Here is a 22,707-nt window from a genome sequence, read left to right as displayed (position 1 = left end):
CAGTGATGCTGGATCATAAACAACCCAGTGATCACATACCAGCTCCCCTGTCAGATTGGGAGGGGTGAGCTAGTCTATGCCAGGCTCCGTGGAGTCGCTTGGTGGATCTTGACAGGGCTCACTCCTGCATTGTCTGGGCATTGATTGGGCAATGGGGCCCTGTTCCCTGACTCTCATCCTCCTGCTGTGGGGAGCAGGCTGTCCCGGGAAGGCTCTCCCCATGGCACTGGCGTTGTGATGCCTTCAAGGCCTCGTGCTACCTAGTCTTTTACCTGGCAGGTTGTCATCACGGCCTCATTCTTTTGGCCAAACAAGTCCAAAGTTATGTAACGAGGAAATATATTCCCTCTCTTTAGTGGGAGCAACTGCCAAGTCACATAGCAAAGGCCTGGATACAGGGCAGCGTCAAGAATTGGAGGCAAAAATGCAGTGGACATCTATGTGAAGCCGGCTTCTCCTATATTTCTCACCTTATTTTTGGTGCACTCCCAAATTAAATGACCCAGCCTGAGAAACAAGGGTGGAGTGGGAGGAATCAGGTTATTTTCCTTCTTTTCACCCCCACCCCAACATCTAATAATGCATTGGCACATATTCCGTGCTTGAGACACTGAGCAGCACCTTTGCTGCTCCTGGTCATACCAACCAGAATTTGGACTGGAATGGTTTTAACTGGGCTGTCCATCTGGAGCATAGACTCGGAGTATGTAATAGTAAGTAGAGATCAATTTCCAACTGTAGGAAGGGCCCTGAGCCAAGAGCCCTTGAGTTATTGATCTTCTCCGTAGGGGGTGACAGAGTACTCCACTGATCAATTCTTATGGTTCATATAACTGAAAATGATTCAACCGTGGAAGCATGGCCCCATGCTGGCACTAAAGAACGATACTGTGTCTGGTTGGCCCTGCAGGTCTTTGTAACTCGGCAGATAGCTGGATGATCGTTCCCAACATCAAGCAGAACCACTACACAGTGCACGGTCTGCAGAGCGGCACCAAGTACATCTTCATCGTCAAGGCCATCAACCAGGCTGGCAGCCGCAGCAGTGAGCCCGGGAAGTTGAAGACAAACAGTAAGTGGCATGAGCCCAGCAGAGCTATCTTCTCTCACCTGCTCACCTTTCAGCTGCCTCTATTCCCCCTTTCTTTTCCTTCTCCCACTCTTAGGCATCAGTGACAGCCTCCAAAAGCCAGCCATGAGCCAGGGTAAAGTAGCAGAATTTCCATCAGATCCCTTTGGTTCCAAAATTGACTCTACCCTTTAGTGGCTCTGAGTCTCTTAGCCTCTCTTGCACTCCAGTCTTCTCATTTTTTTAAATGAATAAATCCAGAAGGTTCCTGTGCAAATCTCTGTAAATGGCAGAGATTATGGTTTTCCATAGCAGAATAGCAGATTAATAACTCTCTTTCTTCAGGAATTCTTTGCTTTCCTCCAGATAGTCCAGTGGTTCTCAGTTGGAGGGGCTTCTGCCCACCCCACCCCACCCCCGGGGATATTTGGCAATGTCTCAAGACGTTTTTGGTTGTCATGCCTAGGTGGACGGTGTACCTGGCATCTGGTCGGGAGAGACCAAGGATGCTGCTACATAGCCTACAATACACGGGACAGCCTCCCACCACAGGGAACTATCTAGCCGATTACCTGTTTCTCGCCCTCTGTCATTGCCCTCTGTCAGTCTCTGCTCCTGTGTGTTTGGGTTTCTCTTCTCTTCTTTCCATCCTTTTACCTAGAGATGTGATGTCCCATAGGTTTTCTTTGCAGTAAGGCCTCCCAAGAGAAAGCAACCTGGAGTGTGTCAATATGCTGACCCTGTTCTGGGGTTGCCAGCCGGTCAACAAGAACAAATAACTGGTTTTCAGGAGGAAGCTTCATTTAACCCACATCCTTGATTCCCCAGCACCTTGTGGAGCGTGTGCCGGATCCTATAGAGACAGCCAGAGGGTGTAAAGAGAGTGCGGGATTAAGGCAGGGAAGCCTGAGGTTCTGCCACTAAGCACGCAGAGAACCTTGTGCCATCTTTCTTCATTTTCTTCCCTTTTTTTAAAAAAAAATATACATTTTACTTTGGAATCATTATAGATTCCAGAAAAGTTGCAAAGATAATACAAAGATTTCCATATACCCTTCACTCAGCCTCCCCTGATGTTACCATCTGACACCCCCATGGTACATTTGTCACAAGAAGAAATTGACGTCAGTGTGTCACTATGAGCTCATTCCAGACTTTAGTCAGATTTCCCCAGTTCTTTACAGGAATGTTCTTTTCCTGCTCCAGGATCCAATCCAGGAATCCACATTGCATTTAGTGTTTCTTCGCTTTTAAAATGGGGACGTTTTTGTTTCATTTATGAGCTGTCTCAAAGGCAAGCTCAAAACAATTTTAAGTGCATAGGAAAACCTCATAACGTTTGATAACTTGATGAGATATTTCTAACTACCCAGCACACGGACCCTACCTATGCACAGTTGGATCAGCAGTTTTTATTTGATTAGCATGTCAACGTGTATTCGTTCCCTCAAAAAATATTTGAGCTCCTAGTTTCTTCGAAACACTGTGCCAGGTGGTGGGGTTTTATGGTGCGTTTAACACATTCCACTCCTTAAGATGTGCTTCTCTTAAGGGGCTCACAGACCCTTGGGGCACAAAGCACACCACACCAATCCTTAGTTTTGCTTTGGCGTGTGAGGTGTCCTGATAAGAGTGACCACGAGGGTTTGGGTTTTACCAGGGAGGCACCCGCAGCATGGCCTCGGGGGGCTCTCCATGGTGGGTTACGGATAGGGGGTGCACGAGGGGGCAGTGTTCTGTGCAGAGGCAGCAGCAGGAGCGAAGCCTCAGAGGCAGGGAGACCTGCATACGCAGTGGAGCAGAGAATTGAGGAGTGTGGCTTGAGTGTGGCTTAGAGTGGGAGGAGGTGGAGCAAGGAAGCTGGAGGCAAGAAGTAGATTGCCAAATCCTCAAGAGGCGCCTTGGGAGTTTCCTCTGAGAGTGCTGGGTAGTGGGGAAGGGGAAGGAGGAATTTCAACGAGAGAGGCAGGATCAGAATTTTGCTTCCAATAAAGCTCCGTCTCGCCATCTGTGGTGAGTGGATCAGGAGGAGGGGAGTCTGGCCACTGGCAAGTGTTAGGAGACCATTACCAGAACAGTGGCCGGATCAGGTCGGGCGCTACTCAAGGAATGGCAGGGAGGAGATGGTGAGAGAGCTGTTGAGATGCTAAAGCATCAGGCTTAAGACCGATTGGATGTGCGGCGTGGGAGGTGACAGCAAGCCTCAGCCCGCCCGCGTGGGGATTGGGGGTGCCCTTCGCTGAGCCGCACATGGCAGGTTCTGTCTCGACCATGCTGAGTTCCACGTGCAGGGCCCCACACAACTGGAGATAGGCAGTAGGTCATTCGATACGTGGGGCCATCATGGACGCGTTATTACTCTTGTTTAAGAAATAAAATGGTCTTTTGTTCTGTGGGCAAGAAAGAGCAATGGAAAAGAAAACACATATACTCATTTACATTTCAATATATTGGATTTCTTTCTCAAATGGGAGAGTCTTGGCCCTTTAATAGTTCTCACCTCGATGAAAAGGCTCAGTAGAGGGCCCGTAGTAGTACGGGTCGCTGTGGTAGCCAACCCTTGGGAGCGTGTCCCATATGCCAAGCCTGCTTCTCAGTGTCTTCTATGTAGTAATTCATTCAGTCCCGTCTATGACCTCTTAACGATAGAGGCCATTATGATCCTCATTCTATAAATGAGGGAACTGAGCCCCGGCTTTGCCAAAATGTCTGAGACACATCCGTGTTTAGGACACATATTAAACATTTAGCAAATCTCTCCTCTGTGTTTCTGCTGGCAAAGAAGGAGCCATTTTCAGAGATTAACTGAGGGTAAAAATAAATAAATAGGCACAGTGAGTTACCTTTCTACAGAACATATCTCTGAGACACCCTATTTGCGCTTTATCAGTTGCACCTTATTTGTGCTTTATCAGTTTTACTCACAAGAACGTAATCACTACATATGGCATCTTCTGTTTCTAGATAACCAATCATTGATCAAATGTTATGTTGTCAAGTTATGATTTCATACAAGGGGTTGGCACACTTGTCCTGTAAAGGACCAGAGAGTAAATATTGGACTTTGCAGGTCAGATGGTCTTGGTCGCAGCTGCTCAACTCTACCATTGTAACATGAAAGCAGTTGTGGATAATCTACACAGAAACAGATGGGCATGGCTGTGTTCCAATAAATCTTTATTTACAAACACAGGCGGTGAGCTGGATTTGGCCTGTGGGCTGTAGTTACTAAAATCCTATTGTATAGAAATATTACAATGAATTCAATTTTTTCGTTAACTTGTGTAAGTAAATAATTAGTTTGTTCCTTGAACCAATTGATTATCACTGAAGCAAAACCTGGAATTTGAGTAGTGTGGGTGGTGGTTTTGAGAAACAAATCTGAGACATAGGCAAGATTCGCTCACTGAGAACGTGGGGGGTGGGCCTGATCTAAGCTAGCATGAGCCTGCTCTGTCGTGTGGGGGTGAGGGTGCAAGCTGGGGCTTTGCCGAATGTTCTGGGCAGTATCTGGCTGCTACAGGGCCAGGCTTTCTGATGGCTGCACCATTCTGATACTTTTCACTGGACAAAGGACAAGCAGAACCCAGCCTTCTTTTTAAACAAGTGTGCCTTGGTGGGATTTCGTCTGGGTCCACCCTTTAGTACCCAGTCAGTTTACTCCCGTTTTATCACCCATCTGTAAAACTTGAAAGCTTTTAAGCAAAGCTATCGTCACACTCTTCTTGTCTTAGGTTCATACTTTATCCCTCATAGTTGCTGGCATTGATCATTCTGAGACCTTTTTTTTTTTTACAGGGTATGCGTAATGGAAGCTATATGTGTCACCCAGTAGGTCTTACGGCCTCAAAGAATCCCCGCGCCCTGCTTAGCTCTTGAAGATTGTCTCAGATCCTCCTTTTTTCAGCATTTCTTTGATGTGGACAGAAACCTAAAACTGGCCAGCAAACTATAGCCCATGGGCCAACTCTAGCCACCTGTGTTTTAAATAAAGTTTTATTCCACACAGCCACACCCATTCATTTCCGTTATAAGCTACCTTAAATGCTTATCAGGTAAAGCAGAGTTGAGTAGTCATGACAGAGAGCACTTAGCCTGCAAAGCTGAAAATATTTACCCTCCATCCCTTTATAAAAAAGTATGCTGGCTCCTGATGGGGAAAAAAAAAAAAGAGGATTTGAGAGATGCTGGAGCCAGGTTTTACCCAAATGGGACTGGAAATTCTCTTGGCAAACCTTTTAACTCTAAGGCACCCAGCCCCACACTCACCGCATCCATGTTCTCAGCCAGCTTCGTGTACTGCCAGTGTCAAATTTACCAAACTTTTTCCTGTGATTGTCTGAGAGCCGTGGACTGGGCAGAAGGGGCCTGCCAACTGCAACAGTGGCAGAGCAGTTTGGGCACCATGTTCTTTGCAACAGGTTGTAACTCATTTCCTGCCTTTGACTGCCTTGTACCCAATGTGGTACAGGCAGTATTCCAAAGCAATGTGGAATTGTCAAGGAAGTGACAGCCTATGACAAAATGTCCAGGGGTGACTCTGCCAAGGCCTCACGATCGTTAAATCTTCAAAACGTAAATGTGCTTAGTGAAACAAAGGGACTTATTATATAGAGGAACTCAGGAGTAGGCCAGACATTACTCTCACATTTTCCCCTGAGTTTGGGGGCTAGAAATAGACAATTCTGTGTCATTCTAAGATCTTAAGAGTAATACTTTCATTTTGACCAATGTAAGAGCAATGTAAGCCTTTAGAATATCCTATATATAATTAAAACCCCAAATCTTGATTAGCTTGGCTTCTAGTCTGAATTCCATGAACAGGAAGGCATTTCAAGCTTGGCTGAGCATGGGAATGGTTGCAAATGACAGTTCTCCTTTCTCTTCCTTTCGGGGCTGCTGCTCAGGCAGGATGTACCTGTGCTTTTTGTGTACAGCTGGAATCCATGAAGATAGCTTGCATCGTGTGGCCCAGTTGATCCTTGCCCTTGTTATCCATAACCATTGTTAACTAGTTAACATAGCACATCTTTATCCCTATCTTAGAACTGGCAGACAGGGAGCTTGGGAAGGCAGGGACATATTCTTATTCATTCTACTCTGCCTAGCTCAGTACTTTACACGAAGTTGCTAATCCCTTAACATATCTTGAATATCATGAAAACTGTGCAAACAAATAACTTTGAAGGCAGTTGATAGATTTTAAGTCACTGTTAAAATATAAGATGCTACCTTGTGATAGAAGGCATGATCCAGGGAGAGGTGACTTGTTCCCATTTTCTAAATCTGATTGCATCCCGTTAAAATAACCAGTCCTTTTTCTCTTCCCCTTTTTGTTTCATGAACTTATTTCCAGGCCAGCCATTTAAACTGGACCCCAAATCGGCACATCGAAAACTGAAGGTGTCCCATGATAACTTGACAGTGGAACGTGATGAGTCATCCTCCAAAAAGAGTCACACTCCTGAACGCTTCACCAGTCAAGGGAGCTATGGCGTAGCTGGAAACGTGTTCATTGATAGTGGCCGGCATTACTGGGAAGTGGTCATAAGTGGAAGCACATGGTAGGCAATTTATGTCTATATATTTATTGCCCTCCAATTATAAAAAGTCACATATCATTCTGTACTTTGTCAGAGCATCAATCAATACTGGGATCCACCATGAAGAATACTATGCAGAAAAGCTGTATAGTCATCTATTTTAAAAAATAATGCCTCATAACAAGCACCCAAAAACTCAGTGGCTTTAAACAATAATCATATGTCATTACTCACATGTCTGTGGGTCAGCTGATCATGACTAAGCTCAACTGAGTTTTGCCATAGTTTGGGTCTATGACTGTTCTGAGTGTTTCTTCATCTTCCTTAGACCTGTGGCCTACCCAGACTATGTTCTTCCCATGGTGGTAGCAAAAACCCAAGAAGGCAAGCCCACCTATGCAAGCACATTCCAAACCTCTGCTTGCATCATGTCTGCTAATGTCCCATTGGTCAAAGCAAGTCACCTGGGAAAGCTCAAGGCCAAAAATGAAAGGAAGTGTATTCATCAATGGTCATGGAAGGAAAAAGTGAATATTTGCCAAACAATCATCTGATCCACCATACAGGCAATAAAGAAATAACTTGCTTTAATTCTATCCATTTTTTAACTCATGGCAAGAATTGCAGCCAAGATTATAGAGTCCTGATCCCTTGGAGAACTGGTATGTTAATGCTGCCTTAAAACTTGGGTCAGTAAATACCAAGTCTGGTGCAGTGCCTGATTTTGTAAGTAAAGTTTTATTGGAATACAGCCACACTCATTCATTTAGAGTCTGTGACTGATTTGGATGAGTATTATAGCAATGTTTATATTTATATAAGGATCGTGAAACACCTTCTATTTATTAAACTCTTTTGATGCAAGACTATACAAATAGTGAGATGCATCTAAGTCCCTCCTAGTGTTAGTACAACCCAACCGGAATTGAAGAAGGAGAATTATAAGTTCAAATGTTTCCTTTCTCCTAATAATGGTACCGATATTGGCCAAGAGAATATGTTTTCCTATTGTTATCCCCTTGATTCCCTTGGCCCTGAACAGTTCCTGTCCCAGTGTCCTCGCAGAGGATGGAGGACCATGAGGCATTGAGCTAGACTGGCATTTTAGTTTTTAGCTACAACGGGGAAAGATAAAAGTTCAGAGGAAAGTGCAATGAATGGCAGGTGCAAAATAGCAAATGTTTCTAGTTAATTAATGTGATGTATTAATTTGGGATGGACTCCAGTGTCTAAATAATTACAACCCCATTAATAATTATTTATGATAAATGATACCTGATCATTATGATCTCATCGCCACTGATGAATAAGCGGGAAATTCCACCAGACTACTTCAGTTACATAAACAAGATCAGCATTATCCTTGCAAATACCCTCCAGATGTCAAAACCAACTCATGAGGGGGAAAAAAATCTAAATGTAATTGCCACATTATGGATCTTTCTGAATCTGATGGTGTGAATTTTTTAAAGTCTTTGCCTAGAAAACAGTTTAACATTTCCTGGGAGACCCCTAGGATTAAATGTCCAGAGATGCCTGGATTTGCAACAGCTAACGACACCTATACTTTCTCCTGAAATATAGTCCCAACTCTAAATTAACATGTATGTTATGATCTGTGCAATGGGGCATGTTACCATTGCTCTGGGAAACATAATTTTTACACTTTTTGAATTCTTGGTGCCTCATTGCATAACTTAATGGAACATTACATTCGGCCTGCGCTTTCAAGCTCAATGGAAATATGTACATAATTTTATAGATTAATGATAATATAATAGTCTTTTCCTTTGGTTAATGGACTGTGCACTTGACTATTTTTTTACTCTAATGCTGTTAATGGATGCTTGGTGTTTCATGAAATGGTGTCAACTAATGAGCAGTAGTGGGCTCATGCAAAGATTGGTGGGCCAGAAGTCAAGGGTGGGGGCGAGAGTCTGGATTTTGCTCCTAATTAATTGTATTAACCTCCTATATGTTTTCCATTTGTTAAAAGAAGTCAGTCATACCTGCTGTAGGTACTTTGTAGGGTTCAGATAAGGTTCAAATGGAAAATAAACATCAAAGTTCTAAGGTCTTGAACAAAAAATAAAAATGACGTGAGATCACAAGAAGGAAATAATACAACCATATATGGCTTTGTGTGATGCAAATGTAGGTAGCAAATGATCTGAAAAATGGAAATGATGTCTGCCAGGGCAAAAACGAACATCTTTGGGGGGAAATACCTAAAATTGCAAAAAGAAAACCATTCCCAACCATATCAGTTAGGTTTCAGCAGGAAAACAGAAGTCATTCTTGGTACTCCACAGAGAAAGGGGGCCGGATGCTTATACAACCCCTGGAAAGATGGTGGAGTCGAGTTGTCGCTGCTCCACTTCATGAAATGGGGGATGAGCTATGATGGTGGGAAAGGTGCCCACAGCACAGAGGCTTGTGCTCACAAGTGCTGGCTTGGAAGCTTCCAAAACCTCACATCTGCTCTCTGCTGCCTCCTCCCTGGAGAGGAGTGGTTCCCCATCTCGCACACCTTCTGAATCTTGGGCAAAGGCCGTGGAAATAGCAGAACCTGACCCCTACTCCTACTGGGAAGGGGATTCTGGGAAATGCAGCCACAGGTTTCTCCCTTGATGCAGGGGAGGATATAGAGAAGGAAGAGCGGATGCTAAGTTGACAATGGATAGGCAGGCACACCCGGCTTCGTGGATTATCAGTGCAATCCTATTTTTTAATTCAATGATGGCATTTTGCATAAATTTTACTTTTTAATACACTGCTCTTTAGAGTGATTGTATTTTAAATCCAACATGTGATTTTTAAAAAAGAGTATCATTTTATCAGAGACCAGTTAAGTTTTTCTCTGTGTCCAGTCTCAATATCCAATTAGACTGGTTTCTGCAATAGCATGTTAGAAGTTGAATTCTGAATCATTTCCTCTTTATTAATAATACTGGGCTTGGCTTTGCTAATAACTGTGAAATACTACAAATATTACAAAGAAGTACCCTGGAGGGGGGCGGGGGGAAGAGATTAAGAAGCTCAGCACATTGTAGAAATAATTACACCTTCTAGGACGATCACAAAAATAATCCACACCCCATACAGAGAATCCCCCATCCTTACCCCAGATACCCAGAGCTGTCAACCTTGAACATTTTGCCATGCTGACCATGCCATTCCATCTGTGTAGCTGTCTACCCAACTAGCCATCCCATGAGCCAGATTTTTACACAAGGGCTGGGCTCCCCTTTTTACAGGTCTTTGTTTTGAAGGGAGGGGGATGCTGTTTGTCTGTTTTTTAACTGTTTCAAAAGATGTTATATAAACTGAAGTCCAGATAATTTGAATCAACTCCCACACTGTGTAATGCACGACGGGAGAGGAAACATCATCCAAAATGCCAGGCATCTCTTCTCCTTAGAGGAGGAGAAGGGACCTGGTTTTGGGGAAGTACACGAGGAAAAGTAAACTCAGTGTGACAAGGGGAAGGTGCACGGGCAGGAGGAAGAAGGCGAGCCACTTTTTTTTTTTAACCTTATATGTAAGTTGAAGACTTGGGATAAATTTGGACAAGAAAAGAAGCACCATCTTTTGGAAGTAGATTAAAGCAGTGATTTTTAAAACAAAGTAGAACTAGAGTATCTTAAATTTTTAATCCTTTCTTTTCAGGTGCCCCCGTTTAAGAAAACTACAGAAAGTCACTAACTACCACAAGCAAGTGTCAGGCGGTGGCACATGTCGAAGCCCCTGCTTTGTGGGGTGTCTGAGTGCTCGACCCGGGTCTCTGCTCACAGTTGCTGGAATCATCTGTGGCAGATTTCAGTGCACGCGTCACTTTGCCCCCTGTGTCTTTGTCACGCCTTCAGCATTCTTGAAGAATTTTCCACAGTCCTTAGAGTATGCTTCAGCGGGGTGTTGAGGCAGGGGTTCTCCGCCAGTGCCGTGAGGGACTGGGTTCTTGGTGGGTTTGGGTTACCGGCTTCCAGTTTTCAGCACTGATACCCAGCAGACAGACTTGTTCCTTCTCGTTGGTGTTCAGGTGGTAGACCTTTGGTTTGTTTGTTTTTTCCAAAGATTTCTCTATTTACTTTATTTTTCTTTATTTACCACCCCCTCCCCTAGATGGTCTCTCTTCTGTCTGCTCATTGTTTGTTAACCTTCTCCCGGAGACACTGGGAACCAAATCTGGGACCTCCCACATGGGAGGCAAGTGCCCAATGGCCTGAGCCACATCATTTCCCCAGGTACCCAGCAGGCTGCGGCATCTGCTGGCTTGTGGCTTCTGCTCATTGTTGCAGGGGTAGTGTCTAGTTCTTTGAGGCGGGAACAGCATCTAGCTCATTGTGGTGGGGGCGGCATCTGCTCATCTTCTTTTAGGAGGCACCAGGACCCAAACCCAGGACCTCCCGTGTGGTAAGCAGATACCCAACTAGTTGAGCCACATCTGCTTCCCTTCCCTTTGTTTTAAATGTGATCTTCAGCCGTTTGAATAGAGACTCTGCTGGAAAGTTGATTTCGATTTTGAAGACCCCACAAGCATACAGAGAGCTGTCAGGAGCAAAAAGCCCTTGCCAAGGCAATAAATTAACTTCATCAACCTGGGTGTTGTGGCAGCTTTTCACTCCCTTGGCAGATTTCTTCAAACTCCTTCATTGGCTTCCTACTGGCGGCCATCTTTGATCCAGGGCTGCTGCCTTTCTTGTTCTCATTTAAAATAACCAGATTATCTGTCTGCTCAGATTAAAGCATCAGACAAGAGATTCTGAATTTTTAAAAAATGTAGTAGTAGTAAAAGGTTTCTTTGCAGTGATACACCACACAATTTCTGGTAAGGAAAGGCATTATGGAATGTTGTTGAGCTCATGGCCTGTTGAGCCACCCTAGGGTCAAATTCTGGTTCTGAGACTAGTTGTCAATGTGTCATTGACCATAGAATAAAATAACACTGCAGAATATTACAGGTCAAGCATTGTGCCCAGGGTTTTACCTGTATTCTCTCCTTGACTCCTCAACATCATGCTCGGAGATGGATATTATCATTGTCCCTGTGTTATAGATGAGAGAATGGAGGCTGAGAGACAACAAGGAACTTGTCCCTATAACTGGAAATCATGTGCCAGGCTTGCCTTTGACAAAGTGCATTTGAAGTCATGGGAGATGACAGATAGGGGTTCAACTGAGACATTTATAGAAGGTCAAAAGGAGAAGTCTAGGACTGTGCTCTCCAGTAGGGTAGCCATGACCCACCAGGAGCTATGTAAATAATTTAACTTAACTAAAATTAAATAAAATGTAAAATTCAGTTCCCCAGTCCCAACAGCCACAGTTCAAGTGCTCAGTAGCCACAGGTGACTCATGGCTTCCATTCTGGTGAGCGAGGAACATTTCAATCATTGCAGAAAGTTCTGTGGGGTAGCACTGGTCTAGATAAAATTGCAGAGGTCTTTATAAGGGTGAAAAAAAAGGCAGCAAAACATAAAGTACAAATTGTAGTGTTTGAATGGAAAACGGGAATGTGGATAAATGGCCTCTTTTTCCATCTTGCCTGCCTGTTTGGGGGGAAGAAGGAAGAGGGGCCACCAAGGATCACGTTTCCATATGCTCCGAGGATGGCAGGATGGATTGCACTCACACGTACAACGGGGCTCACTGTCTCTCCTGTTGCCGATTCGTTCCTGCAGGTATGCGATTGGCCTTGCTTACAAGTCGGCCCCGAAGCACGAGTGGATCGGGAAGAACGCTGCGTCGTGGGCGCTCTGCCGCTGCAATAATAACTGGGTGGTGAGACACAATAGCAAGGAAATCCCCATTGAGCCCGCCCCCCACCTCCGGCGGGTGGGCATCCTGCTGGACTACGATAACGGCTCGGTCGCTTTCTACGATGCTTTGAACTCCATCCACCTCTACACCTTCGACGTCGCGTTTGCGCAGCCCGTGTGTCCTACCTTCACCGTGTGGAACAAATGTTTGACGATTATTACTGGCCTTCCCATCCCAGATCATTTAGACTGCACAGAGCAGCTGCCGTGAGCGTGCGGCCAGATGGAGCTGCTTTCCCAGGAAGAAAATGATTCCGGGCCCCCCTTTAGGGGATTGAGAAAGCACAGGCTTCAAGAGTGTGACGCAGTGTCACTCCAAAGTGCCACAAATTGGCTAAGAATGGGCGATGCCTCTCCTTTTTACTGTGTTTTGTATTAAGTACAGGCTTTAATAATTTTTTGAACTTTTTTTGTATTTACAGGAAAATTTAGAGATTATTTATAAAGAAGCATAATCGGGATTACAACTCTTAGGAATTATTTGGATTTGCACACATTAAGAGACCCGTTTACTCAAGTTTACCAGCTCATTACAACCTTTATCTCATCATAGTCCATGGGCTTAAGGAAAAAAATCTTTTGTAGTTTTGTACATCTGTTCACCTTCTCACAACATACAATTTCATACTTACTCCATGCTACGTCCTATCACCTCAGGCATGCATAGCAGAACGTGCAGCTATTTTTTTAAAAAAAGTAGTTTTGAGCCAAGTAGGGAAGTAAACGGGCTTTTTTACTCTGGTTTACTTTGAAGTGTTTTAAGTCTGAGGTGAAAACCTTTTATTAGATCAACTAGAATGCAGAAAAGCATGAGGGAGGGGATTTTGGAGATGGGACCCTACCATGGCCAAATCTTTAGTTACACCCTGATGGCTGGTGGGATGATGCTGAAAAGAAAGGTTCTGAAACCTTTGGCCATATTTTCGCCCTGCTTCTCCCTGGATTAAGGATCCTGGGAAAACACTGAGAATACAATCACAAGTGAAAGTAGTCTACTTGAAGTCCTACTGACCATTCAGAAAGCCAGGCTGATAGGTATTTTATCAGAAATAAGATTCTATTTCTTGATATAAAGTCTGTTTCATCCTTCTTTTTAATACCTTTCATGAGACCTGTGAAACTTCATTACATTTAAGAGTTGTCCTATCTGCTCCCCCCACCTCCACCCATCCCAAATCATTTTTCTTTTGTCCCTGGAGCTGAGGAAATAAACATGTTCCATCATGTTCTCTCACCAATGGCAGCACCACTTTGGGTTGCAATTTGCTTTCCCATTCGTCAGCACACGGCACTGATTGTCACTACCACATCCAAATATAAGTCACTCGACAAACACTTAATATTTGTGAGTTGGTAATGATGAGAGATGTTGCATAATGTACTACTCACTCGTGCATATGCCTCAAAGAAATTTTATAGATTCATCTTATTAAACACATCTTGAAAAATGTAGAAGTTCCTCAATATTCTAGTTATAGTTTGCCTTAGAGTTGTAAGACAAAAAAAAAAAAAACCCACACACAAAAAAAACACAAACAAAAAAACACACACAAAAAATCAAACTTGTTATCCTCATGCAGGAACCTGCTAATAGAACCTGCTAATGAAGTGTCAGGTAGGAGTCTTTGCATGCTGATCTAACACCTTGGGACGGTCCATGAATTAAGGCTTTCTTCAGCGGTGCCTGGGACGGGAATCTGGTATTGGTTCTACCTTGAACAAGGACATGACCTCTAAATAGTGGTTGCTGAAATATTTAGCTAGGCTACTGGGTCGGCCATTTTGACTGAACAGACTGGGAGATTTAAGTATTGTCTCTGCTGATTTTGATTTTAACCAAATCAACCAAGTGTTTCCCCGAAATAAGTCAACAGACCCACTGTTGCAACATCACTCAGCCAAAGCGTACGTGATTACGAATCTGCCAACTTACCATGTCCTTCTGTCTTCTTTCCTGGCAGACACTGTCCTTTTTCTTAACAAATAGATTCTATATATTTACTATATTATTTATACCAAGATGAATATTTTGATAGCTACTTAAGACAATTTCACATCTAAAAGAGGGACGTTTCAATGAAAAGAAAGTAATCATTCTCTGGAAACAATGGGATTTTTTTTACAATATAAAAACGATGTGTATTTGCCTTCCCCAAATAAACTGAAAGGATTGTCTCAGTAATTTTTACATACTTTTGGCTAGCTTGATAAGACATATTTTAATGCACTTTGTACACTAACAGGTTCTAAATAAAAGTCAGCTTCTGACTTTTTAAAATCATGGGCTCCAGGTACCAATAAATGCTACAGTTTGCCTTATGATGTTAATGTAAAGCATTTACTAGGACAATATTTCATGAATATGATGTTTTTCAATGTAAAGAAGTTAACTACTCCTGTTTTCACTGCCACCATTTTGGGTATGTTTTGGCTATTTTAATAATGATGGGAGATTATGTTTTAATTTTGTTGTGGGAATCACACTCTTTGCTAACTTAAAAACATTGTGGATTGCAGCAGTTACTATTTTCAGGTTCTCATATTTGCAAGAAAATCTGTAAATGGAGAAAGGCCACAGTGTTTACTTTGATGACTATAGTGATGTAGGGAAGATATTCATGTGTTTTGTTTTGTTTTTTAATCTCAAAAATATATTCGGTAAACCTTTGCTGCCAGACAAGGCACTGTTCTCTTTAAATGGACTGGGGTCGTGCCATTTTACTTTTGGAGGTCCCCACTTCACAGGAAGCAACGCGATACAGGGGAGAAAGAGGTGGCAATGCCAAGTAGATTCAGTCAACAAAGCTGATGCAGCACCAACTACGGCTGCCAGGGCTGGCTCTGAAGGGCCTGTGGCTTGATTTCATGCTCTGCAGTCACCATCTTGAAATTCTTAATTGTTGAACAAGGGACCCACATTTTCATTTTGCTCTGGGCCCCGCAAATCATGTAGCCAGTCCTCATAACAGAACTCAGAAACCTGGTACTTCTCTTCCTGATGTATACAAATAAATAAAGAAATCTGGATCCAAAGTTGAAAGTGGCTGGCCATATAATTCAATTAGGAATCTAAATGATTATGGCGAGGGAGGGGCTGGGTGAAGTTTTGTTTTGTTTTGCTTACAGCTTTAGAAGAAAATTACAGTCGATCCTCATTATTCACAGAGTCATTACTGAAACTTCATTATTCTTCACACTTTCATGGTCCTTTGCACTCTTTCACAGACATGCACAGTGTGGCAAAAAATGTGAGTCACTTGATGTGGGGGTTCCCAGCTGGGGTCAAACAAGGCTCTCATACTGTAAGCAGAATTTAAATGTTGCTCTAAAATATTTTGAAGCCAATGATACTGTTTCTAGATACAGTTAAATGGGGAGGGCAGTCTCTAAAAGGATGGTGAAACCAACTTTCTAGGAAATCATTGTGTGAAGATTTAAGGAGGACACCAACCCTATAAGGTGTCTTTATTTATTTATTTCTTCTTCTTTATTTTCTTTTAAATTTTACATTAAAAAAATATGAGGTCCCCATATACCTCCCACCTCACCCACACCACCCCTCCCACATCAACAAACTCTTCCATCATTGTGGCACATCCATTGCACCTGGTGAATACATTCTGGAGAACTGCTGTGGCACATGGACAGTGGTCCACATTGTAGTCCACTCTCTCCCCAGTCCACCCAGTGGGCCACGACAGAACACACAATGTCCAGCATCTGTCCCTGCAGCACCACCTAGGACAACTCCAAATCCTGAAAATGCCCCCACACCATATCTCTTCTTTCCTCTCCCGACCATCAGCAGCCACGGTGGCCACCCTCTCCACATCACTACTACAGTTTCTTCCCTTACTAATCACAATAGTTCCCCAGCAGAACACCAGTAAATCCACTCTAATCCATATTCTATTCCTCCATCCTGTGGACCTGGGATGGCTATGTCCAGTCCCCCTCTACATCAAGAGGGGGCTCGGATTCCACATGGATGATGGATGCACTTCTGCTTGCAGCTGTAAGCACTCTTGGCCCCCTGGTGTGGTGGCTGACCCTCTTCACCTCCCTGTCAGCTGGCCAGGGTAAGTCCAAGAAACCAGAGGGTAGGAGCTGCAAGTCTGCTGAGGCCCAGGGCCTGGCCGTCACATGGACAGTTCAGAGATTCAGGTCTCCTGAGTATACACCAACCCAAACGCCAACCACAGGTGGTGCAGTAAAAGTAACAGAAGAGGCATGTGTAGAAAGGGTATATCTGAGTCCAACTCCATCACACTCAGGAACACAAACTCCAAAGTAGGGCCAACTGACATGGCCCTGGACTCCAGAGCCATCTGCCTTGACCATAGAACATGTGGGTCCCTGCAGCCCTCAGGAGAATCAGCACCTGGGTTTCCATCTACCTATACGGTGTCTTTAAACAGAAACTAACATTTAACAAGGCTACATATTGATTGGTTGGTGCAATGTGCCCAGAGGCTCTCAGGTACCTAGCCCCTATTTCTCCAGCAACAGTGGTTGGGTATTTGCTAAGTCAGTATTCAAGATGACTTTATAGACATTATAATAACTACCATGCACAATGAGAGTTGAGTGTACTTCTAAAACTATCAGGACCTGCAAAATTTTGGATGGTTTCTTCTGAAAAAGAGAAAAAGGCCTGCTACTTACAAATAAGCTTTTTATTATGGTATTGAAATACTAATATCAACCTTCCTGAGGACGTGAACTTGGTGCCCCTCCCCCAAGTGAACATGGAATCCCAGCCCAGCTCTGGGCACACATGTGCTTGCACAGACCCATGCATATGTGCTCATGTACACGTGCATTCAGTGTGGGGAGCTGTCTGGCCTACCCTTTTCAAAGAATACAAAGGGGAGAAAAATAGGGAAGTGGATTTGGCTCAACTGAGAATGTCCGCCTACCACATGGGAGGTCCAGGGTTCAAACCCAGGGCTTCCTGACCCACGTGGTGAAGCTGGCCCACACGCAATGCTGATGCACACAAGGAGTGTCCCCTGCGTAGGGGAGCCCCATGCTCAAAGAGTGTGCCCCCACAAGGAGAGCCGCCCCGTGCAAAAAAAGCGCAGCCTGTCCAGGAGTGGCGCCATACACACAGAGAGCTGACACAGCAAGAAGACGCAACAAAAAGAGACACAGATTCTCAGTGCCGCTGACAAGAATGCAAGCGGACACAGAAGAACACACAGCAAATGGACACAGAGAGCAGACAATAGGGGGAGGGAGGGGAAGGGAGAGAAAATTTTTTTTAATCTTTAAAAAAAAAGAAAGACAATGACTGTTTTCAAAACAGTCATTCTCAACTAGGCAACTGCACCCTCTGCCAGAAGCATTTGCCAGTTTCTACTCGTCACAACTGGGGTTGGGGGTGGGCTCCTGGCATCTCATGGCCAGGGATACACAGTACAGGCCCCACAACAGAGAATGAGCCAGTCTCAAAAGCCAAGGTTGAGAAACTGTATTTTTTTTTAAGAAGCAATTCACAAAAGCCTTTTAGTTTTCCAGTAGTTGAGTCAATGCCTGATTTACATCTATATATTATTATATGCATATATATATATTTTTTTTTTCTCAAAACCTTCATTGCATTGGCTTTGTCCCCTTTTAAAATGAGAATTGTAGATAAAGGTCATAAAGATCTAATGAGCTTTTCTGCATTTGGAAATGAATAGTCGGGTTGCTTTATGCCGCTCCTTTCACCTGAAGAAATTCAGTCGTTGGGTACCTGGGTCCCACTGCCCATCCCTCAGCCCAGCTACGCTCTTGATTGCTGTTGCATTCTCGGTCAAAATAAAATTATTTTTGTGTTTACAAGGCCCTCTTTCTTTTTTTTTTTTTCATCTATTTTTTTTTATTGACTTTGTAATAATATTACATTGAAAATATATATGTGAGGTCCCATTCAACCCCACCCCCCCACCCCCCCTCTCCCCCCCCCAACAACACTCGTTCCCATCATCATGACACATCCATTGGATTTGGTAAGTACATCTTTGGGCACCTCTGCACCTCATAGACAATGGTTCACATCATGGCCCATACTCTCCTCCATTCCATCCAGTGGGCCCTGTGAGGATTTACAATGTCCGGTAATTACCTCTGAAGCACCATCCAGGGCAGCTCCATGTCCCTTGTCATCATTCTCTGTTTTTGCATTCAACTTCTACTGTTTTTTTCTTACTGCTTTGTGACATAAATTCCATTTTCTTTTATGCATGAAACTTTTCTTGCACCCACTATTCCTCCTCTCTCCATTCAAAGTACAATTATTCTATAAAACTCAGAATATTCCCCAGGGAATTTAAAACCACAGAAGAAAACCTATATAGGAATGAAGACCCTAAAACAAGGGCTATTGGAATCACAGGTGCTTGGTTTCAAGTCTTATAAACTGGGGGTGGGGGAGGGGAGGGCAATGACGATTTGGACAGAGGAGAAGTGGTTTTCACAGTGTGGTTTGAGTCAACTCCAGCAGTTAGTCCAGAAATCTATTCCCCACGGCCACACCATGGTTCACAGAACTTGACCTCTCTTTGTAGATGTAATCCCTTTGGTCTAGGCCAAGTGGAGCTGCAGCAGCTTGTTAGATATGTCCCATCCCTAGACCAGATCCCAGTCCCTGGGGTGGGACCCAGCAATCTGAGTTCTAACAAGCACTCTGGGGAATTGCGATACTGGTGAAAGTTTGGGAAGCACTCATCTATCTGGAGGGTTTTCTCCAGTCACATACCCTCCATAAAAATACATTTATGGCCGGAAAAGTGTTTTCAAGGCAACGTGCTTTACAGCAGCATGATGAGATGCAACGAGACTGAGCATTAAAATCACTTTTTAAAAATACAAACTCTGATCCCTGGTACCATCCTGAAAGATTGGGAATGAGAAGATCTAGAGCAAACTTTTTTAAGTTGATAATAGTCTGCTGCTAGGATTGTCAACCAATGCTATAGACCAGGGCTTGGCAAGCTTTGTCTGTGAAGGGCCAGATATTTTTGGCTTTATGAGCTGTATGGTCCCTGTGGCAACTGCTCAGCTGCCACCAGAACGGGAAAGCTGCTGCAGACAATATGTAAACTAATGGGTGTGGCCGTGTTCCAAGAAAACTTTATTTGCAAAAACAGACAGTAGACGAGATCTGGCCCACGGGCCATCGTTTGCAAACCCCTGCTGTCATGAATATGGTCACTAGACTGTAACCATCTAACTATCCCCTCATTCCCTGAGGACTTAGCCTCATCCCTTCATGTCTCCGGGCTTTGTTCTCGTCAGAGTGGCATATTGCTTGATGAACTCTAAAGTCCTTTCCAATTTGGAATTGCATGAATTCTGTGCAATCACGAAACTCATGGAGAATAAAGGTCAGAAAGAATTAGTTACAGAGTGTTTAAGACAGGGGCCACTCGAGATTGTTGGAATTTGTGTTCATTCAACGGAAGAGGTGTGCCAGGTACTGGGGTTCTAATGATTAGCTTTATATCTTTCACAATTTTGACTCAAATCAACCCTGTTCACAAATGACAGGTACTTAAAATATATTCCCTTTAATAAGAGTTTTGGAGTACATTTAATTTGAACTTTGAAAATGCACAGACACTGCTGTAATTAACCACCCTTCAAAGTCAACTTGAAGGGAATGTCATACACTCCACAGGGTAGTCCCCATCCCAGCCTTTTAACAAATTTGATATTTTAAAATATACAAGTATAATATGTTAAATATGTTAAAGGAGGTAGTTGCTCACGACTGAAATAGGAGCATAAAAAGGGAGATATGTGGAACTTGCAAAATCCTTTTCCCTTGAGAATCATTCTCACCATGGGATGCACGTTCAAGAATATTAAATGAAAATGGGGTCGAGGACTTGTGAAAAAACCCTTCTTATAGTTGTCCTATCTTAATATGGGCAATTTATGGAAGGCAGTTCAGGACTCTGTTGCATCTCTTTCATCCATGTTCTCCTAAGAGAATTATAAAATCATGGTTAAATAGTAAGCATAGCAATTAACAAGGAAATACATTACAGCTGAAGACCAATTACCAATTGGTCTGCACAGAAAGGAGCTGCACAGAAAAATGATTTAAGGAACATTGGTTCTTTTGCACAGTCTATTTATTCTCAAAGCTTACTTTTTATTATGGTCATTAAGAGCTGTCTAATTTCAGTAAAGAATTTCTGATAATCATGCTCATCTCATCCCCTTGCCGGTCTTATCCTCCCTCCAGTTCCTGCCCAATCTCATCTCCCCTGACAAGCTTCTCAAAGGGCTCTTACGTCTTACTGCACCTAGCCACACTCCATCAGGCATTCAATACCTTCACCCCATCAAACAGTACTCACAGATGTAAAAATGGCATCCATGTCAATATACAGCCCATAGAGGTTTGATTTGCCTCATTCTGACATACAGTAGCTTCTGACATGTTGATCACTTGGTTCTTTTTACTCCCTGCCAGGGCAATCTCATCTACACCATAACATCCATCACCATTTTGGGGCCAATGCCTGTCAAATTTAAATCTCTAGGCCGAATTTCTCCTCTGAGCTGAACATTGGCCCACTTAAGTGATAATCCCTTTTTGGAATTATGAAGGGCACCTCAAATTCAACATGTCCGAAATGCAGGGTGTCTTCCCCATCCAACCAGTTGTGTGAACCAAAATGCAAAGATTCATCTTTAATATCTCCCACATCCTCCATGTCCAGTCCATCTTCAAGACCTGGTGATTTCATCCCTTATATATCTCTTTAATTGTTCTGCTTTTTTCTACCCCTCCACTCATCTCCTGTCAGCTGTAGACTGTCAGGCTCTCTCTCTTCTCGTGGCCTCTTCTTTGTCTATGGAGCCATCTCTATTCCTCTGTGTTCTTCTCCTGTGTGTTTACTTCCCAGGGCTCCATCATCCAAAACTCCAACTAACTCATCTGCTGTGTTGTTTTCTCTGTGAGTTCTCCACCAAGCAAGGGAGCAGGGACTTAATGTCCTACTGATGTGGCCCAATCAAAACCTTAATCATTATTTAATCAAGTAAAAGTGAAACCTCTGAAGTTAATACAATCTAATATACCCAGAGGAACAGACCAGCTTATAAACATAATTTAATACCTATTTTTGGAATTCATAAACAATATCAAACTGCTATGAGTACGTAGTCTGAGTTCCCTCACCACTCTCCTCTACGGACAAAATAACTTGTTAACTGGTCTACCTATAATCCACACTGCTTCTTTTTCGATTCATCCCCCAGAGCAGCCAAGGTAATCTCTAAATCGGCTCATGTCGCATTACTCCCATACACCCTTCTGCCATCCTCATCCCCACTCCCAATCCCACTTGGACTCAAAAACCTTCAAAGTTTCCCATCAACTTTCCATGAAACTTCTGCAGCGCCTATAAGATCCTGCATGGTCCGGCCCCTGCCTTTCTCTCCAGCATCACCTTGGACCCTGCTCCTCTTGTTCCTCACTTCAGCCACACTGACTGTTGTACCCATACTCTGGTCTGCCACAGAGCTCTTCTTGTACCACTCCTTCCTCGCCTGGATAATTACCACCAGTATATCAGATTTCTTTCTTAACCACCATTTCCTGGGAGGTTTTGCCCTGATCTCCCCGCCTGGACCAAATTCCTCTAATATTGATTCATAAAGCAATCTGTGCCTCTCTTTATAATGCTTGCAATTTAGCATTTGTTGTGTCCATTTTGATTACTATTTCTCTTCCTCTGCCCCCACTAAACAATATTATCCCTTAAGTCAGAGACCAAGACTGGCTTAACCCAGTATTGGCCTTGTAGTTTGTGCTCAACAAATATTTAAGGTGAAATTTCAATTTCTTACTGGTGTGCTCTACTTGTAATTTCTCCTTAAACCCACAACATCTGCCACCTTCTTTTTAAAAAGAATTGTGTTTAAAAAATAATAATAACTTCACATTCACAGCATTCACACATGCTGCAGAACAAAAAATAATTTCAAAATAAAAGCCAGAACATCTACCTTCTGGAAAATCCCATCCTGTCTTTATAGTTACTGCAAGTCACCAGGCAAAAATAAAACTTCCAATTTTTACAAATAAACCTACCTATCAGTGTCTTTGTCCATCACCTGCCTGGAACCTAGCTCTTGTTCTGAATTCCCCGAAGCCTGGAGTTTCACTTATGTAATTCCCACTTGCTGGCTCAGTTCATCCCAAATTCTAAGACAGTCCAGGTGCAAAGAAAGTGGGCTCTAGAATATGACTGTCAACCCATATCTTGGGGCA

At 43.4% G+C, this 22,707-nt stretch overlaps 1 protein-coding gene across 9 annotated transcripts in view; it reads left to right on the top strand.

The window, feature by feature from the left end:
- The window catches only part of MID1 (midline 1), a 350,591-nt gene extending 335,127 nt beyond the window's left edge, over window positions 1-15,464 (top strand). For all 9 annotated transcript variants that reach the window (XM_004446447.4, XM_058292075.2, XM_023582843.2 and 6 more), the window contains 3 exons: window positions 911-1,072; window positions 6,426-6,633; window positions 12,294-15,464. In XM_004446447.4, coding sequence (XP_004446504.1) covers window positions 911-1,072; window positions 6,426-6,633; window positions 12,294-12,642 — 719 coding nt within the window. In that variant the 3' untranslated portion in view covers window positions 12,643-15,464. The remainder of the gene's footprint in view (window positions 1-910; window positions 1,073-6,425; window positions 6,634-12,293) is intronic.
- Window positions 15,465-22,707: the final 7,243 nt, after the last annotated feature.

This window comes from Dasypus novemcinctus, chromosome X (assembly GCF_030445035.2).
Source record: "Dasypus novemcinctus isolate mDasNov1 chromosome X, mDasNov1.1.hap2, whole genome shotgun sequence".
NCBI lineage: Eukaryota > Metazoa > Chordata > Mammalia > Cingulata > Dasypodidae > Dasypus > Dasypus novemcinctus.
This window is presented reverse-complemented; position numbering and strand designations above follow the sequence as displayed.